This window comes from Papilio xuthus, unplaced genomic scaffold (genome assembly GCF_000836235.2).
Source record: "Papilio xuthus unplaced genomic scaffold, Pxut_1.1 DF827777.1, whole genome shotgun sequence".
Classification (NCBI taxonomy): domain Eukaryota; kingdom Metazoa; phylum Arthropoda; class Insecta; order Lepidoptera; family Papilionidae; genus Papilio; species Papilio xuthus.
Window position 1 is genome coordinate 1028594 of NW_013530872.1, and position 24725 is coordinate 1053318.

Here is a 24725-nt window from a genome sequence, read left to right on the forward strand (position 1 = left end):
TCCGTTAAATCCGTTGCGGGCCGTGCGTGCGATGCGTCGGGCGCCGGCCAATGGATACGTATCTTTAGGATTATAGTTACTACTAACTCGGTATTCAATTTTCAGGAATGTGTAGACAGTTTTAAGTTAAGCCAAAACATTTATATAAAATTATAAGCTGTAGAATAGTCTTTATAAAAAGAATGTGTTTTGTTTGTTTTAAACGGTGTATTATATTAAGTTAATAGAGAACTTTGATATGAAAATGTCAAGTCAGTTATCAAAGCCTAACGTTTAATTTATCTTGAAGCAGTAATTGATAAATTGCATCGGTTGGTAACAGCGTCGTACTAATAGAATCAGTAAAGCGAACTTTTATTCAACACTGTTGAGGTGGACACAAGTTGACATTTATGGCGGTTCTAGTGCATGACACTGGCTGAAATTCAGCCCCCGATTGTCAGTCGCAAGCACCGCGCTCCTACTTCGCACCTGAACGAACGCCATTCGCCGCCGAGTCGTCGCGCCGAGCGGTCGTGTAACGCTCTGATACGCGAGTGCGTGTAGACGTGCTTGTGTTCATTTAGTGATTTATGTTGGAACTTTTTTTGGAGATAAAACGGATGTAGCAACATTCAATAAACATGGAATTATAAGTAAGTATTTTAAATTAAGACATAATCATTCGAAGTTTTTTTTAAGTGTTAAAATCACGTCGTTTTTTTTTTTAATTAGATTTTTAATGTCACAAAACATATTATATTATTTCAATATTCCTTTTACTTAAATATGATAATAGTCCAACAAGCCATATTATTAATAAATTCACATGCCTTTTTTATTTTGATGGAACCTACAAATATTCAACTTGTTTTAAATTTTAAAAACATTTTGTGTTCATATAAAGACTTCCCATTTTACGTTTTAAATTAAGAGATAACGTATTCCTTTGGCACTTCTACGATGTTTCAGTTCAAACTTTCAGACTTTACTGATCTGAGCTTTACTTTGATATCCAAAATGCAAGATGATTTTCAAAATTTAAATGAACATTTTTGTAGCGGTAGATTTTATCCAGTACTTTTAAAAATAATATCCAGTAAAAGCTTACTACTAGAAAATTTTATCCGGTATACATAATATTTATATCCTAAAATTCCTGTTTTTGGACTAAGAAATTGCTTCTACAACATATATTTTGTCAGAAAAACACGTGATAATTCTTTGACATAAAAATTCTTCAAATCATTCGTCAAGACACACCCATAATTTAGGCTTATATTATATTTTATATTACTCAATAAAATCCTTAACTCTTATATTGTTATTTAAAAAATAATTTAAACATGTGTGAGTAAATTTCGTACATTTCCAATTACAAAATACATGCGAAAATGGGCATTATCATCTCTAAAGATAACACTATATTTTTATAGAGCTGTAAACAGCAGACTTACTATTAGTACAGAAGAATCATCTCTATGTTAGATACATATAGTTGTTACATTTAAAACTAGCTCACCTATGTGTTCTTCCAGAATATGCTCTACATTTATGCCAAATTTCAGCGGGATTTGTAAAGCCGTTCTGGAGATACCTTCAAACAAATCCATCCATCTTTCCATCAATCCAAACATTCGCATTTATAATATTAGTAAGCTAAGATGTAGATAAAGCAAAGAAATATACAAATATTTATATAGCAAAATGATTCCATCTCTGTGTAACGAGACTCAGAAATTCAATGATAAAGTTTGTTTAGAATCAAATTATAGCAACAATAACTAGAGTTCGGCTTTTGCTCGACCTCGGTACATCTGAGGAACGTAATAGGAGGGGAAAGGAAAATGTTTTGTGGAACATTCCAATCTTAATGGCATTGAAAACATTTTCTCTGCTATCAATGCTAATATTATTATAGATAGAATATTTTTTTCATTTCAATTATCTTTATAAAATATACTAAAAATTACGTAATACAAAAACAGTTGAATCGAGAATTGAATACATCTACATATGTTTTGTTCCCTATGTGTTCCTAAACCACTGAACATATTTTGATGATTTGTTCAAACTTTCGTGAGACATTATACTAAACTGATATACAAAAACGGCTAAACACTCACGTATATTCGTCCGATGGCGGCACCGACTAGTTTCAAGCCCATCGGGGGCCCTTCATCAGGATGAGTGGTACTGGTATTATTTCGCTGACGCGAAGTTGAGTGAGTTGAGTGAGCGACGGGCCGCGTCCGCGAAATAATAACAGTACCACTCATCCTGATGAAGGGCCCCCGATGGGCTCGAAACTAGTCGGTGCCACCACCGGACGAATATACGTGAGTGTTTAGCCGTGTTTATATATCAGTTTAATATATTGATGAAAATTTTAAAAAATATATTTTAGACTCCAGAGAAGGTTTGTACCCTAACATTTAAAAAAATAAATAAATAAAATTGTTTGTCAAATATAAAAGGCTTGTACTATGAATATTGTTTTAAGACTATTATGACTATTACAGGAATGTTTGTTTGTCGGAAAGCTATCTAAGTTATATATGTTGACTATACATTAAGGTTAAGTAAAGGATTGTAATACCTAATAGGATCACTTTAATATTTTTTTATTATATCAATACACTTTGTAAATTACAATATAAGTAAGTGGTTTAGACCTTTCATCGTATCTTATATTTGTTGTACGACCCTTGTAATATAATAACATGACCAATAACATTACTTTGTCAGCAAGCGACAAATATTGCGATGTAATGAGAATTAAAGAATTACTAGAGTCAAGAGAAATTCAACTCTTGACTCTAGTAATTCTTAAATTCTTATGTTGTGTAACTTTGATTATTGACTCACGGCAAAGTATTGCTTTTAACTTCACAAGGTACAAAAATTATAATAAAAAAAAAAAGTAGAATAAACTTTACTTTTTCTTATAAGGGAAGGATGGGAAGTGGAAGTGGACTTTCCGGATGAGAGGATGCATGGAAAGGGAAAATGTTTTCTTTCTGTGCATCCTCTCCTCCGTCGATTAAAGGTTGGCAACGCATATACAATTGCGTATGTCTATGGGCAACGGTCACTTCGCTATTTCAGCGATTTCAGGTGGCCGCTCGCTCGTTTGCCAACTTTTGATATAAAAAAAATTCTGACACTTCACTTTGTAACGAATGCGCGCCATTCGCGCTAAAGGATTCTAACTAATAAATGTCTAAAAGTACATAGTGGGATTCGAACCCAGGACTTGCAGATTACAAGTGAAATGAGACCCTGACGCCTGAGCCACCGAGGCTCAATAATAATTTCATAGTTATATGTTACTTATGATATAAAAACACTCGAAAGTTTCCTTTTAATTAAATACTAGTTCATTTTGACATGTGAGTAGGAGTAAATGAAAATATTTGCTTTGGAAACAAACTCGAATGTTGGGACAGTTTGAGTGGATGTTTGCAGTTTGAAGCACAGATTAGAACAATGTGTACCGTGGAAACCGAGCATCTGAGTTCCGAACTTAATCTTTGCGAATTTATGACACTATTTACTGAACTGGTAACCAATAATAGCACAGATTATATTATGTGTAATCATTGGAGTACATCGACTAAATTAAACATTGAATCCTCAATTTTTTTTGAATTTCTAATCCACTTGATGTCGCCTCCATCCATCCGCGCGGAATTAAAAAATATAATTAGTAGCCTGTGTGTTCTTCCAATATATGTTCTAAATCAATGCCAAATTTCAGCGAGATCCATGCAGCCGTTCTGGAGATACCTTCTAACAAATATCTATCCATCCAACAACATTCTCATTTATAATATTAGTAAGATTTAACTCATATTTAAAGCATGACCTTATTTGTAGATTAATAAAATACTTTTTGAAACAATCTCACACATCGTAATTTAATTTTGGCCGTAAGTAAGCCTAAAGACAATATAACAGAGTAGTAAACATAATTCCAACCTAAAATCTAGATTTTATACAAAAAGAGTTACACTCGGCCTCCTTTACCTTTGTACCTTATACCTTTACGAAAAGGTCTGGATTATCTCCTTACAAACAAAGCAGAAAATATATTTGTTATTAAAAAACTCTAATACATTAGGTAAAATTGAAAATAACCTTTCAGAGTTGTTAGTAAATTGATACTAAATTTTCTGTTCCATTAATTTACCTTTTATCCGCCTACATTAAAACTTCGTATTTATAACAAACCTTATCAACTTTAACGTATAAAGTTCATGTGAGTACAGTAATGGATTATTTATATATTGTATATCAAAAGTCACGTATCAAAAGTTTGAGTATAGAGAACAGGACTAGACGAAAATCTGCCTTTGAAATTTGGCCACCTTTTGCGAGGGGTGAAGATAAAATCGATAGATAACTTCAGTCACTCAAATACATAAAATGCAGACAACAACAAAAGAGCACACAAATAAGCACGTTTAGTCATAGTTCGTTTATTATTTGGCAAGTCCTGTCATTTAAAAGTCAAAGTTTTTAAATACTATCAACATAATTCTCTCTATATGTATAATGTTTCAAATATTTTAACGTATAAAGTTTCACAACAGAACTAAATTCCTCTAAACGTTGCAGCAGAACTATTAAGTGGTCTAAGATATTCAAGAAATTTAATTGAAGAATATTAAAATGGAATTTCGAAGAACACCGTCATAGACCTCGTCTTAGGCTAAATTAGTTTTAAATTGCCTGTTAAAACATGAAATATTTTCATAAAATATCAAAGAAAAATGTACATCAATTTTAAATAACTATGTAGTTAACTTATATTAGAAGGTTGTTGTCATTATATGTTAACATAAAAAATACCTAAAAAAATAAATAAAGTTAAAGGAAGATATTATATAGTACGTTTGTTGATGTTTTTGTACATCTTTTTAATATATTTTCTAAACTTGAGGCAGACATTGAGTTGGTGAGATACTTGGCGTCCAAATTCACACTTAATATTCTTTTAACCCATTATGAAAGTAACATAATTAGAGACATTGTTCATTCAATTTCCAAAGACAATGAAAAGGATGAGATATGTTTTTTTTAAGTGGAAATACATTAAAATGTATTTATGGACATTTTCACCAACCATTTTCAGAATTTCTTTTTCACCAATGTGTCACTTTAGTTTAAAATGTGTTTAAGACTATGGGAGACATTTAAACAAATGAACATCTATATACGAGTATATATATATAAAAGAAAGTCGTGTTAGTTACACTATTTATAACTCAAGAACGGCTTTACCGATATGCCTGAAAATTGGTGAGGAGGTAGCTTAGAGCCAGGAGACGGACATAGGATACTTTTTATTTTCGAAGAGCTGCTTTTTATTTAACTTACTAATATTAAAAATGATGTGATGTGGATGGATGGATAGGTGGGCTGGCTACATTGATTAAGTTTTTTATCCACGCGGACGGAGTCGCGGGCGACAGCTAGTATTTTACTATAAGAATACTTAATTAATACTTTGTGAAAATCGACACTATGATTGTTGATGCCGTAGATATTTTTTTCTGGTTTGAACATGATTATATTTTCTCTACTTTTATGACTACTTAAGAACAGTATCCAGGTTAAAAGGAAACCTAACAATTTACAAGTATATCTCATTTACTACTCCAACAATAAAATAACAAAGGAAAAGGAAATATTCTTAACATGTCTTAACATTTAAGGCTTTTGTTGTGCTAAGAAAATTCAATCTACTTTTCACCTTTGTTAAATTACTTTAGAATCGGGTATTGTTTGACATGGAAACTCAAATTACTTTTCAAGTTGTTTCGGGGCTAAATAAATATTATACAACTAGCTGACGCGACTCCGTTTGCGCGGTATTAAAAAAAATAGTAGCGTATGTGTTCTTACAGACTATGTTCTACATCTATGTCAAATTTTAGCGAGATCCCTTGAGCTGTTCCGGAGGTACCTTAAAACAAACATCCCTCCATCCATCTAAACATTCGCATTTATAATATTAGTAAGAAATAATGATATGAAGTAAGTTTATTTAAAAAAAAAACAAAATGAAAAGACTGACTGTACTCTTGTAGCACTTTGAGTAAGATTACTAATCAAATGCCAAGTTAGTCGTGGTATAGAACCCCGTTTGTTACGAATGTCATATTAAAAAAAAACTGTTTACTTTGAAAAAGGCATTTAAAGCGTCAGTAAATTTTAAGGTACATAACGAATAAATCTTACCTAACCTAACCTCAAAATATATCACAGCTTTACGACTCAATGGAATGGACGTATGCATGAACATACTTATCCTTTAAGAACACTTATGTAAAAGATTGCCTCTAGAGCAAAAAACCCGAACAAAGCAATGTGAAACTTTCTTAAGTAATTACTGCATAACAATGTAAACAGAAGCCAATAACTTGCGTATGGTTGAACAAAGCCTTTCCTTTCTCATTCGCTATTTGAGTTGCTCGCGAACTCGCCAACCGCAACGCCAAGTTCAGAACAATTTTAGTTTTTAATCTCGAAGCTGAAGTAACTGTTAACTAATTAAGTGTTTCTTTTTCGTTTCCTCTCACCCGACGTGCTTTTATTAATTTACAAGCTAAGGACAAAGTTGCTTTATTAAAATGTCCAACGTGGAACTAATTATCATGGAAGTGCTCAGTTTGCAGTTCTTAGATCCTGGCTAAGGCTAGGCTTAAGTCTGATAAAAACTTTGTCATTCAGGGTACAACTTATTCTTTTCTTATCCTGGAAGTAAGAATCTAAATAAATTATTAGTCGCCATTTATATAAGCGTTTTAGTACATATAAGGTTTATGAAAAAGCTTTTAATTTACGTAAACCTATAATTGATCTTTGTTATTAAAAATTTTTAAAGTTTATACATTTAGTTTTTTTTTTTTAGGATAATAATAATAAGTTTATGTGAATTTACTAATATTTCTTGTAACATTCTAACTAAGCTAGGCTTGTGCTAGGATATGGTTTAATATAATAGTCTAATGACGGGATTTAAACTCTCAACATGTGATTGGAAAACCTTAACCATTAGGCTATTGACGTTTCAAAATAATTGTATAATTTACTTATAAATAAACCTTTGTATTTACCCTAGCTTTGTGTTGGTATTAATTTCCATTATTCGTTGTAAGTATTCTGTATAAACATTTAATAATGTAAAAGGTCTTATGATGATGCCATAAAATAATAAATAACGGTCTATTTTTGTTCCAAAGAGGTTTTATATGTGATTTAATCATCCATCCAGGTATAACAATAAACTACGTAGCGTAGCATCTAAAAACAAAAGACCGTATCCGTTGTTTCGGTCGAAAGGGTTAAAATGCTCAATGATAGCTATAAACATTATCCTCGTTCGGTGCGCCAAGACACTCCCAAGGGTTTGCGTTAAAACGCGGACTATCGTTAAGGACGAAACTTGGAGATGGTAATGGCTAAATTTGACAGCTTTTATCATTATTTTCATGCCCAGAATTTCGGGTCGTTTTTTTATTCCAATTTTAAAATTACAAACTGGTATATTGTTTACGAAATGGTGGTTATTAATTCATTATTTTGTAATAATAATTTTTAGGGTATTTTTTTCGTGAAATGTTTTTGGTAATCGCGTTTTTCTTTCTACGTAACAAAACGGTTTGTTAGAAAATGTTCTACTCTGTTTCTTTACTAGTACGGGGAAGAAATTTGTTAATTCACTCGTGCTAATTAATTTTTTTATTGATTTATAAAATTAATGAATAAAAAGAAACATACGATATAGTAAGTATTTGGCTGCAACATAAATCTGGCAGTGATTTTCTAAAGTACTTGTTTACGTAGCTTAATCGAAAAACTCATCGAGAGATCAAAGCAATATCGATGTTCCAACAAACAAGGGATTTTGATTCTTTATACATCAAAGATAAGCGGTTTATTGCGCAGTAGAGATTTACCGTTGGTTTCTGAGACCAAAATATCTGTCTAAAACATTTAATTTATCTTTTTTAAAACAAAGTTAAAAATATATTTTAAGTTGGGGATCTAGGTTTTAGAAACCCATGGTTATAGATGGTTCATAAAAACGTGTCAAAGAGTAATTAGGAAAACAGACACGGTAACTCTTATTATTTTTGTCCTAATTGGACATACGAAAACACCTCCATGTTAACTATTACCGACCGTAATTTGAAGACCCTAGTGCCTTGTCATTACACGAAAAGCCCTCTTTAATTACATACTTTTAGTTTACTTTAATAGTTAAAAAGTTAATGATCTGTGTAAAATAAACTCATTAACTACTAAATCGTAAGAGAATTAATTTTTTATCGGAACTGTTAATTTATATTATCTTTGAACTTACGATAAACGAGACAGTTATAGGACACTCCTTTACTTTTTTTAAGTATTCTTAATGTCCATTTTCACTAAACGACTTTCCGCTCGCGGCTTTCGATTTGTAGGCTACTTTCACGCTAGCGAATTAGACACGCGACTCTTCACATAAGTAACTTCATGAGAACTGAGCAAGTTAATTGGTGCAAAATTGGATAAAACATTATATTTACCCATCAGGTAAATAAAGTTGCTCGTTTGCCAAAAATCAAACAGGATGAAATTCCGTATATTAGCAGTATTTTGCAAACAATTGTTTAATCACAAAGGCCGTCCTATATATCCTACCTTTAACAGTGGTAGAGCCCGCTTTAACATCTTCGCACAAATCGGCCTGGCTCGCCCGGTGAAATACCACGACCACACAGAAGACAGGCGTGAAGTGGAAGCAATTCCGCGTTTCGTCTGATGAGTGTGCGTCCCGGAGGCCTAATTTAGTCCTCTTTCCCTTCCCATCCTTTTCTTTATAAGGAAAGGATGGGAAGTGGAAGTGGACTTTCCAGATGAGAGGATGCATGGAAAGGGAAGATATTTTCTTTCTGTGCATCCTCTCCTCTGTCGATTAAAGGTAGGCAACGCATATGCAATTGCGTATGTCTATGGGCAACGGTCACTTCGCTATTTCAGCGATTTCAGGTGGCCGCTTGCTCGTTTGCCACCTTTTGATAAAAAAAAAAAATAAAAAATCTTTTATAAGATAAGGGGTAAAATTTAAAAATTCATATTCAAATTACCGTCCTTATACAACTCCCCAAAAATCCTTAATATGATTTAGTCCAGTACTTTCCGTATCTTTTCGTTGTGATGAAATTAAAATTTAACTCAGCCCCCACAGTAATGTACGAGTGTGTCCTTAAAGGCGAGGGCCAGCGAGGTTATTATGTATTCCATGAGTCCTTTCTGTTTTTGTCACTCTCCATGTTATTATGAGAGACAACATATCCCAGTTTGCTTCGCTAAAACATAAGTTTGAACACTTCGGTGTTCCCGCTGCTCGTTTGCCCCCTTCTGTTAAAAAAAAAAAAAAAAAAAAAAAAAAAAATAAGTACAAAAGACGTATTCAACTTTTGAGTTTGTATTTACAGGATGTTTTTTTTACCGCTGAGTTTAGAAGTTGAGAATAGATTTTTAGTTGAATGTAAAAATATAATAAATATTTTTATAATTTGTAAAAAAAAATAATGATAATAGTAATAATTTAAACAAAGAAAATTCTAACTAATATAAGTTACTAGAGTAAATATAACTTTATGCGTTAAAATCACGCTCTCGTTAAAATTTCTCAAATTTATTTCCAACCAAAATTCTCATGCAACGCCTTTGGTACCCATGGCACGAAAAGTAGACCCATTAAAAAGGTAAAATGTATATTAATTACTGGGTAAGCAATAAATAATATAGTTTAATAGCTCTTATTAAGTGGCATGTTCATTGATTTAAACAACGTGAGCATATAACGCAAGATTTTTTTCCAGGGGTCAAAAACCTTTTTGATCGATCGCTTCATGTAAGTGTTGCCTTCATTTTTTTATATCAAAAGGTGGCAAACGAGCGAGCGGCCACCCGAAATCGCTGAAATAGCGAAGTGATCGTTGCCCATAGACATACGCAATTGCATATGCCTTGCCTACCTTTAATCGACGGAGGAGAGGATGCACAGAAAGAAAATATCTTCCCTTCCCATGCATCCTCTCATCCGGAAAGTCCACTTCAACTTCCCATCCTTTCCTTATAAGAAAAAGGGTGGAATGGGAAAGAGGACTAAATTAGGCCACCGGGACGCACACTCATCAGACGAAACGCGGAATTGCTTTCACTTCACGCCTTTTTTCTGTGTGGTCGTGGTATTTCACCGGGCGAGCCGGGCCAATTTGTGCGAACATGTTAAAGCGGGCTCTACCACTGTTATGCTCTACAATTTTCTTCCTTAACTTTACAAAATTACTAGCGGACCCGACAGACGTTGTCCTGTCTATTAAAATAAAAAAATAAAATTAATATTCGAATATTATTTAAAATTTGACACTGCGATGGTAGCGCCGTCTGTCGGATCCAATGTAAAACATTCCAAAATCAACAACTACTAATAAATTAAAAATTAATTAAAAAACATTGTCCAGCGGACAAATTTGTGAATCTAAACCATTCCCAGATCCCCTTGAACACACACAAAAAATTTCATCAAAATCGGTCCAGTCGTTTGAGAGAAGTTCAGTGACATACACACTCACAGAAGAATTATATATATAATATAAAGATAAATGAAAACACCGGCAGAAGTATAGGTATATAAATTGAACAAGAATAAGGACCTCAATTTTAGACCATTTTTCGTAAATTTATAAAAAATAACAATAAAGTAAAAAAAAAAATTTTTCAATAAAAAAAATTGTGTCTCCTTTCGTTTATAAATTACCGTTAGTTTACTACATGTATAGTTTGTTGATACACTGAAAAAGTTCACAATATGTACGTAACATTAAAGCATGTGGTTCTTTAGGTAAAACACACAATATTCAACACGTTACGTACTCTCCATGTAAACACATTTACCTTGCACGTATACGCTTTTATGTACACGCATATGAAATACATGAACCCTTTTTATTGCATGTACTTTGCGACACACGTAAAATATTAGCCGTGTTATATTTACGAATGTGTCCCTTTTAGGGACTTCCCTTATTGGGTTCGGTACATTTGATTTGATTTTAGGTTTCATTGAATTATTCATTACTAGCTAACAGCGGAAATCAAGTTATTAAAACAAATTAAATTAAATAATCTTACTAATATTATAAAATAGCTGTCGCCCGCGACTCCGTCCGCGTGGATATATAAAAAACTTAATATATTAGTATAAAAACTAATAAAAAGCAGCTCTTCGAGGCATAAATACGAAAAAATCCTATGTCCGTCTCCTGGCTCTAAGCTACCTCCTCACCAATTTTCAACCATATCGGTAAAGCCGTTCTTGAGTTATAAATAGTGCAACTAACACGACTTTCTTTTATATATAATATATAGATACGAAAGTTTAGATGTATGAATATTAGAAGGTATCTCCAAAAGGGATAAACGGATCTCACTGAAAATTTTTATATTTGCAGAACATAGTCTGAAAGAACACATAGACTATTTTTTTTTCCTCGCGGTGTCACGGGCGACAGCTAGTTAATTATAAAATGACATTAATGACAATAATAATACTGTAAAATAATTTAAACCCATAATACTGTTTAAACTCTTTAATGAACGGGCTATGAAATAAAGTTTTAGCTCTAATGTTGAACAAACATAAGAGAGGTGAGGTCTCAGGTGTGTCGGTGTCCATGTTATTTATAATTTAAGTCCCCATCTGCGTACTCAGTTGATATTACGTTGTTAAATATAGACAACGTCTATGTGGCTCCTTATATCATTAATGTTAGCGATCAAGTACTTTAAAAAAAAAACCAGGACCTTTATAATGATCAAGGTAATATCTTCGATTCGTCGTCTTCTTCGTACATCTTGCTTTCAACTGAAACATTTATTTTGGATATTTATTGGATCAAAATTAGGGTAAATACTACACGTGACACTTTAACAGTGGTAGAGCCCGCTTTAACATCTTCGCACCAATTGGCCCGGCTCGTCCGGCGACAGGCGTGAAGTGGAAGTAATTCCGCGTTTCGTCTGATGAGTGTATAAGGAAAGGATGGGAAGTGGAAGTGGACTTTCCGAATGAAAGGATGCATGGAAAGGGAATATATTTTCTTTCTGTGCATCCTCTCCTCCGTCGATTAAAGGTAGGCAACGCATATGCAATTGCGTATGTCTATGGGCAACGGTCACTTCGCTATATCAGCGATTCCAGGTGGCCGCTCGCTCATTTGCCACCTTATGATATAAAAAAAAAACATGAAAACGAGATAATGTAAGCAATGTAACATCTTATTTTAGTTATCGTTAAATTAGGGTTATAATAAATATTCAATTTATCATAATTTCATTAAAGTGATTAATCAAATTTTCATACATTAATATAATATGGGTTAAACAGGTCTATAAAATAGGACTTTGGAACTTTCAAAGTACTAAATTTTAACGTATCGAGTAATGTTTGTTTTACCGTCTTGCACTATGTCTTAAGCCTGAAGTTTCTACATGTGTAAGTAGAATTTCTAATTAGCATTTGCGCGGTGTTAAGCTTGCGTTCGCAATGAACTTCGCGGAGTTAAGTTATTGATTTAGGAAAATTAAATATTACAACATTGATGTAATTGGAGCAGAGTAGTATTAACTGGCACTCTTAGTCGTTTAATGATCACAAATATAGCCTTTAATGTATTGTTAATTGAGGAAACTACACTCAGGGACTGTTGAGTTTTTAATCTTACTATCTTACTCTAACTAATTTATAAATGCGAATGTTTAGATGGATGGATGTTTGTTTGAAGGTATCTCTAGAACGGCAGGACGGATCTCGATGAAAATTGGCATACATATAAAACATAGTCTGGAAGAATACATAGGTTACTAATTATGTTTTTTTAATTGTGAATAAATAATTGTATATAATCTATTCTAGAGCTGGATGAGAGTGGCCGAGGATCGTGCTCAGTGACGTGCCATGGGAGAGGCTTATGTCCAGCAGTGGACTAGTATAGTTGACATTATGGTTAACAAATAATATGTGATTTTGTACCGGAAGCTTAATAAATATTGTAATTTTAGATACGATTAATGATAATCTGTTTTGAATAACATTCAAAGGTAACCGTGAATCGACGTCAGAACAAGCTAAATTCATTGATGTATATAGAAAACAAAAATTGTAAGCTCTTTATATTATATTGAAGCAATAATTTCAGTCGACGGATGATCTTATCATATCTATCCTTTATTAAAGCATCAAAGGAAAATCAAGGCTTTCAAAAACTTTTCAATACCTACTCCAATACTTTATGAAATAACTTGAATATAGGGGGTAACAGGGGAGGGGTTACATTAATACAAAGAGCATTGTACTTGAAGCTTTTGTATTACTTGTAAGGGAGAACAACTTCCTTCATATTGTGGTTAGACTTAATGAATTAAATTAAATCGACAGACTTTTTATCAACGAGACGTATGGATTGTTCAAAGAAATTTTTGAAATACTACCTCCCGCCTGCGACTCTGTTCGCGCGTTATTAAAAACATTTTCTATATGTATGTATTTTGAATTGGAATTGTTATGTATTTTTTTGTCAGGGTTTAAATCTCGAAATTTGTTTCATCGAGATCTGTTCAGTTGTTCTAGAGATACCTTCAAACAAACATACATCTAAACATTCGCATTTATAATATTAGTAGGATTTACAAAAAAACATGTATTGATTTGTAATTATAAGTTTAGAAAGGTACGACTCCAAAATTATAATTCATTGAATAAGTAAGTTCGTTAATTTTATAAGAAGTATTGATTATTACGTCAGCCTTCTTCATGTTCAAGGACAAGATAAATTAGTTAATTGATTGACGCATATTAATAATTTTGTAATTTTATTATAAACGAATTAATACTAAAATCGTCTATCACTTTAGTGAAAAGGTCAAAATTGAATAATAAAAGTATTACTGACGTCATCAAATAATTTTATCGCCCAATAATGTTCATTATCTTCTTACTAATATTTATAAATACGAATGCTTGGATGAATGTTTGTAGGTTCTAGAACTGCTGAACGGATCTTGATGAAATTTAACATAGATGTCTGATAAAAACATAGTTTGGAAGAACACATAGGTTACTTTAACTTTTTTTTTATTACACACGGACAGAGTTACGGGCGATAGGTAGTACATTTTAATATCCGAATCAAAGTTATTTTTGTAGGTTTTTTAGCCAAGGGTAGAGTCAACAAAAATCTCATTTGCACTCAAACAGGCAACATTTGTCTGTCGATCTCCCGGTACGGAGGTCCCTAGTTGAGTGGAACAAATTAGTGATGACCTAAGTCATAGACTGTAGTGATTTGTGTAAGCCAATGTGATTTTTTATATGTCATAAGGTGGAAAACGAACGAGCGGTCTTTACATTATTTGATATTATTTGATATAATAAGACCCTTAAAATGCACACGAAAAAAAGAAAAGTGTAAAGTTCGGATAAGAATCTTCCGTTTTAAATGGAATTCGAACCGAATTCAGTAAAAAAAAAACTGGATTTAACTGGCTCCCCTTAAAATAATTCTTAATCCATTACAGAGTAGTTAACAAAAGAAATTAAAACAACGAGTCTTTAAGTTTCTTAGTTAAATAATCAATGCTATGATTTCAATTATTTTTATATTTAAAGTGTAACTTCAAAATGCACAGTGAGAAATTAAAAACAAATATATATTATTGTACCAAAAACTGATCCAGTGGTTGAGCCATCTCATGTCGAGTGGTCATTTGTCGATCACACTGACCGTTTGGAGAGTCCTCGTAGAGACCGAGTTTATGTTTGTGTCCACTTCTCCTGACGGCAGAATTCTTGGCTTCGAATTAATTCGAGACTCTGCGGGACTTAACTTCTCAATTATATAAATTATGCCTTTACTTTAAGCTATTTAACTAAGCTTACTTAAGTTAAAAAGATATTTAAGTTATATATAAAATTTTCTTGGCTTTCCATAAGTACTATAATGTATTTGTTTTCTATGTTTGAGATGAAACTGTATTTTTTAAATGTTACGTATTTCATGTCAGGTCTTGAAACAAGAATTTTTAATCGTAAGTTTAAATGATTTCATAATATCTATTAAAATCTTACATTTATAAAATTCCATTTTGTAATAAACATAAGCCAAAGTTGGCTCGTCCAAGTTTTTAATTTTAGAAGAGTATCAATTTTTTTTCTTCTACTTTATTTCCAACATGATTCTTTGAAAAAGAACTCATTTGGAAACTGTGTACAGTCGTTCTATAAAACCACTCGTTCCAGTGCCCGGAGTATTTAAGTTTAATTGAAACTGAGCTATTTACTAAGAAAAGAACAAACAAGCCGCCACAGATTTCTATTTACGAAACAACTGCTGCAGAAATAACGGACAACTGTGGAACTTTGGATACACTTATAAATTTTATATGATTTTGCTGTAGAACAAAGCTTCGAACTTATGTTTTTTACAGGGAAACTTCTGTCGGTTGGAAAATTGCGCAATGCACGTAAAGTTGACGGGAAAATATTTTTTTAGATTTTATTTTTACTTTCTTATTTATCGTAAACATTTGTTTTCTTGACGTAAAATAAATTTTGGAAGCATAAAACAAAATATTTTTACGGAATCAATAAGTACCATACAATACAAATAAGTAACAACAAATATACTTCAGTTTTTACCACAACTATAAGAAATAAAAAAAGATACTATTGAATTTATTTCATCTTTAGTCTGAAATTCGAGTCTTCATAAAAATTATTTTAACAAATTGTATATTTATTTTTTTCCAAGAGAATAAAAAGGAGGAAAATATATTTATAACATTACCAACTGTTGCCCGCGACTGCATCTTCGCGGAATTAAATTAAAACTTAATATGTAGCCCATGTGTTCTTCCAGCGTATGTTCTATATATGTGCCAAATGATGTCACTTTCTGTTGAGCCGTTTCGAAGATACCTTCTAACAAACATCCATCCATCTAAACATTCGCATTTATAATATTAGTACGATTTCAAGGATGGAAGTCGAGATTTAAATAATTCTTTTGTTTCAGATGATGTGAACAGTGTACAATGGTGACGTCACAAGAACAGCGTACAACTGCAGACGGTATCCGTCATGTAACAACTTAACATGCATCCAAATAGTCTAGCCCTGTATATAACCAGCCTGCTATGGCTTAACTTGATAGATGCTAAGATTGGTAAGTTTATCTTAATTAACATAACTCACGCCCATAGCCCAGAAGGGTAGCAGAACCACGGACCTCTATTTGCCGCGGACCTAACACCTCCCACACTTCTTCTACTTTCAGACATCTACGCATACTTGCAAGTCGGTTTGAGTTTTTCTTAATACAACTCTTCTTGAGTATTTCTATCCTATATTAGTCAATTGAATGGACATACCCAAAGAGGTCGTTAACCTCTTTTCTATCAGTCGTGTAATAATATAACAGAAAACCTAAAATTAAATTGGGAAGTAAATTTCTTATGAAGTGTAGAACTGAGTACGTCCCTATTATTAAACTTTAGAAATGTTTAAGTTTTATTATAATTAAGTGATAAGGTGGTATTAAAATTGTGCAGATTCCTTTTTGCATCGATGGATTGAAATTAAAAGATTCCTTATCAAGTAAAACTTTGTCTCACGGAAAGAAAATAGTATAAATCTAAAGAACTTTTCCAGTCCTAGTGGAATTATTCATTAAAAACTTTATAATATTCTCATTAGTAGTTTTTTTTCTTTAATGAAACTATTTGTTATTAAAATATAAAGGTTTAAATAAAAATTATTTTACGGAACGAAAACATTCACACTTAATTTTAATTTGTTTCGCAGGATACTTTTGGCACATCACAGATCTTCATTATGACCCGTTTCACAACTCTCCGGAGTTTCATAAAGGTATGGCTATTTAAACAAAAACTTTTGCATTTTATTAAACATTTTTGTAGTAATTTTTACTTCATTAAAATGATTTACTGAGAACTTAAATGTGTGGTTTAAAATAAAGAATCCTTACAACTGCAAACAATGTTAAACTAAACATAATCTTCATTTTATTTTGTTTTTCCTAATAATCCTACAAAAGCAACTTAATAACAAATTTAAATGAATACGTAAAAAGACAAAAAAGAACAGTTCTTATTCTTCAAATCATTTTAACCAATAGGATGTCGACATAACCGTGGAAACGTAGAACATAATCACCGCAATGGTCGACACCGGGACCACACGTGTGACAGTTCGTGGCCGTTGATACAGAGCGCCGCTGCTCTCATGGCGGAGAGACATCCTGATACATTGGAGTTCGTGCTATGGACAGGGTTAGTATCATCGAAATGTTCTTGACCTTGAAACTTTTATAGTATATGCAAGTGATTATATGCAAAAGATATATAGGTCTTAATAGATACTGTCACAACACAATATTTTTTTACAAAACTATGAATAACGTGAAATTATTTTGTACAGTCAGCTGCTTTAATATACATTTTCAAAACTCTACAAACTTTTATACCGAATGTGTTCGCGTTTCTCAACATTTGAAACTGTACAGATATTTTTGCAGCTGACTGTACAGCGCCTTGTGTCGGTTCGCGACATTTCATAAAATAAACTTTAATCGTATCTCACTTAAAAAAAAATTGTGTCGTAGGGACATCCTGTCATCTTCAATGGAACACTTAAGTGAGGAAATCAAACTGGAAGCTGTTAGAAATGTGACCGATATTCTGAGCAGAACATTTAGCAGTCAGTTCGTGTTCCCAGCACTGGGACATAATGACCCACCCCCGTCGAGGAAGTTGGTAGATATGTGGATGCAATGGTTACCCACGGAAGCGTTACAGACCTTTGAAACTGGTAAGATTAATAAAGAGTTGCAGGAGTTAAATACTACTATCGTGATGTCTTACACCGTAGCACACGTTTAAAAAATCTTATCAAAGTTATTTTTTGTTCAAAAATCTTACAAGTTTCATATGACAATACTAGATGGCATTCTATATGCACGTCAGACATCCGTTTTGTTAACTTCGCTCGTGCGTACAAACAAAGCGATTCACTTCGTCGCCTATAACACGCTACAAAGAATCGGAAAAGCTTGTCTGTTTCCATGATTACGACGTGTCTATTCCAGAGAATGAATACATCGTTGCTAGTCCAGTGCTATTCAGATTATTAGATCACAGCCATTTGAAGCGTTGTAGCGGAAACTAGTTTAATGAACCGGTTCGAAAATCTGTGCTATATACGTCAACGACTATAAGTTAATAATGTCACTAGTTATATTGTAAACTGTACGAAAATCATGGACTAAATTGAGCACACACACTAAAATTACAAATTCTAAGTTGAAACTAAAAAAGCTGCAAATTGTCGTTTGACATGATCCAAGCATATCTCTCTTGCTTTACACGCAAATATGCTTAGTGTACACGTTATTATTTGTCTTAGGTGGTTACTATACGATAGAGCAATCACACAGTAAACTGCGTATCATAGTACTGAATAGCGTGCTGTGGGCGGGCGGCGCAGCGCGCACGGATGGCCCGCATCGTGGTCGAGCGCAGTGGGAATGGCTCGAACATGTCCTCAGCAAAGCCAGACGGAAAAGTGAAATGGTAACAAGCAGATAACAAGTCCCATTTACTGGCACTTCTATAAAATTGTTTAGGCTGCAGATTATAATATATAGATAAAGAGATTATTATATGGTAGACGAGATTACTTTTCTTAATTATACAATGTATTTTGTATCTTAAAAAAAAAATTCTGGCTAGTTTTTGAAAAAGTTTACGACAGTAGATACATAGAGTAATTATAATACGTAAGACATTTCTAAATTGTTGCAGTACACTAATCAAAGTTTTCATTAATAGGTATATCTAGTAGCACATGCAGGTCCAGGTGTAGAGGAACGTCATAACGCGGGCAGTGCTTCTGCGGCGGGCGGTGGCGAACTCACACCAACTGCTAATGCCCGACTACTGCATGTGATTAGAGCATTCAGTGACGTCATAGCTGGACAATTCTATGGCCACCGGCATGCTGATACGTTCCGACTTATTTATAGTGAAGGTGAATAATTTAAATTCGAGTCAGTACGCTAGATGGCGCTATAGTTAGTATAGAACGCGATATCAAAATGTTAGTTTTAATATTTATGGTATTAAGAAAGTTATAATTTTTAGGACGACCAGTGTCATGGGCACTACTTGCCCCATCATTGACACCGCGTGGTTCAGGAAGCATATCAAATCCAGGGTTAAGGCTTTACAAATTTGATTCTAACACAGGAAAGGTAATTACTAAATAATAACTTATTTTATTACTGTTAAATAATCTTAAAACTACTGGAAACGTTAATCTTTCAACGATATATAATATCGTCGCTTTAGATCAACACAAATTAGTACGAAGTCATAGAACGGACTTAGGATATTACTTGCGAAGTGTATCGGCGGAAGTTTAGCAATGAGCGGATGTATTTAGTTGCTAAAGCTGTATTTGATCGGTAGTGTAGTGTACCTCTAATTTATCTAAATGTTAGTAAAGTCAACTCAACTACGATAATAACAAGAAAGTCAATAGCAACAGACAGCTCGATGTTCAATATCGAAATTATTAACCAATAATAATATGCTTAATGTACACAAATATTAAATCACTCATAAGAAATAAATGTGGCTTTTGAGAATTATTTTTATATTTATAAGTCTTCATATAATTGTAATTTCAGGTATTAGATTACACTCAGTATTATTTAGATATATCGAACACGAGAGGAGAGCTGCACTGGACGATAGAGTACAATTTGACGCAGTATTACGGTCTGAGAGAGATTAGTGCAACTTCTTTAGAAACGCTCGCAGAAAGAATTCGAAATCACAACGACCGGACACTATTTACGAAGTAAGATATTTATATAATTGTACAAATAGTAATCGATATATTTATAATGATTAAGGACATTACTATTTTTCAAGTACCATCTATGTTTTCTTACAATAAAAAATAGTTGTAATTTCATTTTTAATTTGAAGAAAAATTTTAATGGACAGGTCGAGTTTTTATTGTGCTGTTATTTAATTTATTTTCCATACAGGTATCTTTCTGCTCTTCGCGTGCGCCATACGCCTGATATATCGGAGTGCGACGGTGCGTGCGTACACGTCCACTATTGCGCGATCACTCGCGCCGACTACCACGATTTCCGGGCATGCGTGCGCAACCCCGCTTCCGCGCTAGCGTCGCGAGCGCCACACACTTCCGCTGCGGTCATATTATACGCTTTTCTTATAATCATTTCATCATAGGCAAATTGTGTTTTAATTTTTAATTCAATAAATGTTAAAAACATTTGCGTCGTTTAATCAATAGATATTTTGTAAGTCATTTTTTTATTTGCTTTGTACAACTGTGTAGGGATTCTGTTACAATATTATGAAGATATTATGTGAAAGTTTCGTTTGAAAATAATCGTGCTTAAAAATCTAGGACCAATCTTTCTATTTGGAAAAATGTTTACTTTTGTTACATCCCGTTATTTTTAATTATATATGTAATGCTCATAATAATCTAAGTTAATCATGATTTTGTATTTAGTATTTCTTATTAAGTGTACAGTGACATTTAAAAAAATTGTAAATGTTAACTTATTTACATAAGCTTTGTTTCTTAGTTTTATTTATTTAAACGTAGATATTTTAAGTATATAATTAATGGTTTGTAAGTTAAAATTATTTATTTCTATGTGATATAAAACATATAAGATGTAAATAGTGGAATATAAAAATAAATTGTAATGTTTAATTATTTGTTTTGTTATTTACCCAACATTTTGCATATGTTAATAAATTCAGGATTAAGATATGCCACTAGTAGCTATGATGACTGCTACGAGTATCTACGATCATAGCTACAACTAGCTACAAGACATGCTACGAGACATGCTAAGAGATGCTAAGAGTCGTTCTAAAACAAATCATTATGAAGCAATGTGCGCTTCATATTAAAAGACCACTGTCATTTATAGTCAAAAGGATAAAAGTTAAAGAGTTTTTGAACATGACAAATGCAGATATGTCTTATAAGGTGGAAAACGAAGTAGCTACCTAAATTCGCCTAAATAGCAAAGTGACAACTACACACCGATATCAGTATTTGCAGATGCGTTGCCTGCCTACCTTTAATCATGAGAGCAGGGGACGCACGGATAGAGCATATCGCTCGACCATGCGTTCTCTCCCCATCCTTTCCTTGTACAGTGAAGAGGGGAAGAGAATTACAATTAGAACTTCGACACGCACACTCATTAGACGAAACGCGGAAATACTTCCACTTCACGCTTGTCTTCTATGTGCACCGGTCGGTCTATTCATGCAAAATTATTGTGTGCTCTACAACTGTTATATAATAAGTTAGAAAGAATTAAGAGTGAAAAGAGAAATTTCTATAATCATTCTTAAAAAATCGTTTTAACCTTCAAAAACTTAATTAAAAAAGCTATTACAGATGTAAGATGAGATGAACCCTTTTCGAACATTTTTGACATTTCGTTTAAATAGTAATAAATCATTTTAATAAAGAGTTGTCGTCTAAAGTACAGGGTGTTTTTAAAGTCATAAAAAAATTATTCCAAAAAAGTTTCGAGATGATTATAGACTTCAAAAAAACTTTAACAAATTTACAAAATACTGATTGCGATTTGTTTTGAATTTGAAAAGTGAATATTGAATAAACAGATTGTCTCCAAAAGCAACAATATGGTACATTTGTACATATCATTTTACTATGACAAATTTCCCTCTAAAAAGTCCTATTTAAAAAGAAATGAGCAATTATAGTGAAAAAAAATATATTTAATGAATTATCAAAGATGAAAGAAAAGTAGCTGTCTTGTCATATATCTTTTGATAATAGCATATTATTTAAAAAAATATATATATAATTCTCGTAAGAACAAAAACACGTGTAAAAGTCAATTTCCATACGATATGTTTTACATGTTAGGATGCTTCCGTAAACATAAATGTTTAATATACTAATAAAACTTTTTATATACTTGATGTACTGAAAATCGTAAAATAAATAACGCCTCCGAACATAGTACTCAGCTGGCATATTAAATCGGGCCTTAAAAGCGGATTGCCTTTGGTTTATACGTGCGCTAATTTAATTTTATGTGCGACCACTGTACACTTCGGCCTCGTGACTGGAAAAGTAAATAAAGTTGCGACCGTTTAGATTGCGGCCGCCGCAAATTGCGCAACTTTGAAGGGTCGAGGCGAGAGCTTAGAAAATTGTGTTAAAGCTTTCCTTGATTCCTTGATTCCCTTACCATAATATACAACTGAGTGCAAATCTATATACGATCTTACAGATCGACAAACAAATTAAAAAATCTTTCTTATTATAATAAATACGAATGTTTAGATGGATGGATATTTGTTTGAAGGTATCTCCGGAACGGCTGAATGGATACCACTGAAATTCGATAAACATGTAGAACATGGTCTGGAAAAACATATAGGCTACTTATTTACTTTTTTTATTTCCGCGGAGACGGAGTTGCAGGCCGCCACTAGTAAAGAAATATTATTTAACATATGTAAAATAGTGTTATTTTCTACTTATTATATAAATATTATAATATATAACATAATACTACAACAAGACTAGTATAAAATATGATGCAATACATTATCACATTTGCTTCACATCTGGTTCTCAAATAACTAAATTCAACCTACATCATTAGTGCACTGAAGGTCGCATTCTTCAATAGAAGTGCACATTTCTATTCCATTTTTGAGCACCAAAACCTTCTGATTTTTGCATTATCGTTTCATTTTAATCACGTGAAATTCGTCTCTGAAATGCCGTCATACGTAAAACATGCTTACTCCCTCGACTAGCACACAATGGCAGTGTTGGAACAATGCCGACAAATCGTATTGTTTCGCTCCGCACTGACAATACACTTAGGGTTTGTGGTACAACGATCAAGTACAAGTCAATGCATACTTATATTCTCTGGCAAACAATGTAGGCGTATGTATTTGTGATTTCGAAGTCGAACTTTGTTGATTGATAGTTCATCAAAATTCGAATAAAATAGACTACTAGTAGAGAAGACTTTAGTTATACGATATTTCTCAAACATAACTAGCGACTTAAGGAGTAAAATCTTGTCTCAAATATAAATATGTTTGACGTCATTTTAACATTGTTTTTATTAAGAATGTGTTCTTAAAACGATGTGTTTGAAGTAGACCGCATTAACTTCTTATTCGAGATACTTGCGTACAACCAAATCCTGGGGACCCTTTTAAGAACCTTTTTAAACGAACTTAAGTGCAAACACTTTATATCCCATTGTTATGTCTCGACGAGTAAACAGAAAAGGGTTACTTTGAAAATAGAATAGTTAAACACAAACAAGCCTGTGGAAAGTAACAAGTTGAAATAACACACATTGGTCTACTGTTTATACAACGTAGGAGATGGCATATTAGGATGCAGTTGTGGTATTCAACCGTCGATCCTATATAAAATACTTACGAAGTATATTTTGAAATACTTGCGAACGTTGACTACATTAACTAATTTATTTCTAAGTAATATAATATGTTAACTCGTTTAATTACTTATATCATTATTTTTAAAGCTGTTATTCCTTATAGAAGAGATAATAGAATTGTTTAATTTCCAATTTAATTAAGGGTAATCTTACTATTATTATAAATGCGAATGCTTAGATGGATGTTTGTTTAAAGGTATCTTCAGAACGGCGCAATAAATTTGGCATACTTATAGAACACAGAATGGAAGAAAACATAGGCTACTAATTATGTTTTTTTTTTTAATTCCGCGCTGATGGAGTCGCTGGCGACCGTTAGTTTGCATATACATTGAAACTCTTTAATTTCCAAGGTATCAACAATTTAGCATTTTATGAACGTGTAAAAATATTGTAGTAAAATTTATATAAATCACAGTCTCGTGTTTAACTTAGCACCTTACGTTATTACATTTACCGGATACAAATAAGAAAAAAAAAGTTTTCGTCAAACAACCTCGTTTGTTCGCTGTATTCTGGCAGTTTGCCTTCCCCCCTACCCCTTGCCTTAACCCCCTCTCCTTAGGGTCAACAACAAACTCGCAACTTCCATTACGCTCCGGATGTTTATAGGCATCGGTTACCACTTTTCATCTAGTAGCTTTAATGCCTTTTGTCGACTTGGGATATAAAGAATATAAAGTTCAAACGAAAGAGACATCTTCATATCAATAGAAAGTAACATGTTCTATTTAAAATTTACATTTTAATAAAAAAAAATATTTTAGCAAGTACTTTGGTCGTAGTAGGCCGTAGGCCAGTGCTACGATAAGGATCTACGAACTCGCTTGAGTAAAGATTCCGGACGCTTAATGATCGACGAAGGTTGTATAAAAACAACTCAGAGGAGCTTAATTATTAGGGTACATATGTAACCAAATTACCATTAATTATTTCTAATAATAATTTATTATATTATAAGTACAAGCGAATTGGCGGCGCACTGTGGAAGCCCACTGTCCCACTACGGGGACATAGGACTTTAAGTCAAGTAAGTCATAAGTACAATAATTCTTCTAAATTATTCAAACTTTC

At 32.8% G+C, this 24725-nt stretch overlaps 1 protein-coding gene across 1 annotated transcript; it reads left to right on the top strand.

Annotated features, from left to right (window-relative positions):
- The first annotated feature begins 497 nt into the window (after positions 1 to 497).
- Positions 498 to 20560, top strand: LOC106115704 (acid sphingomyelinase-like phosphodiesterase 3a). The gene is made up of 10 exons (XM_013309162.1): positions 498 to 635; positions 16116 to 16265; positions 16904 to 16969; positions 17238 to 17391; positions 17724 to 17929; positions 18524 to 18690; positions 18949 to 19147; positions 19261 to 19370; positions 19809 to 19981; positions 20175 to 20560. Exons 2-10 carry the CDS (start codon positions 16196 to 16198, stop codon positions 20383 to 20385), a joined length of 1356 nt encoding a protein of 451 aa, XP_013164616.1. The 5' UTR covers positions 498 to 635; positions 16116 to 16195; the 3' UTR covers positions 20386 to 20560.
- The last annotated feature ends 4165 nt before the right edge of the window (positions 20561 to 24725 follow it).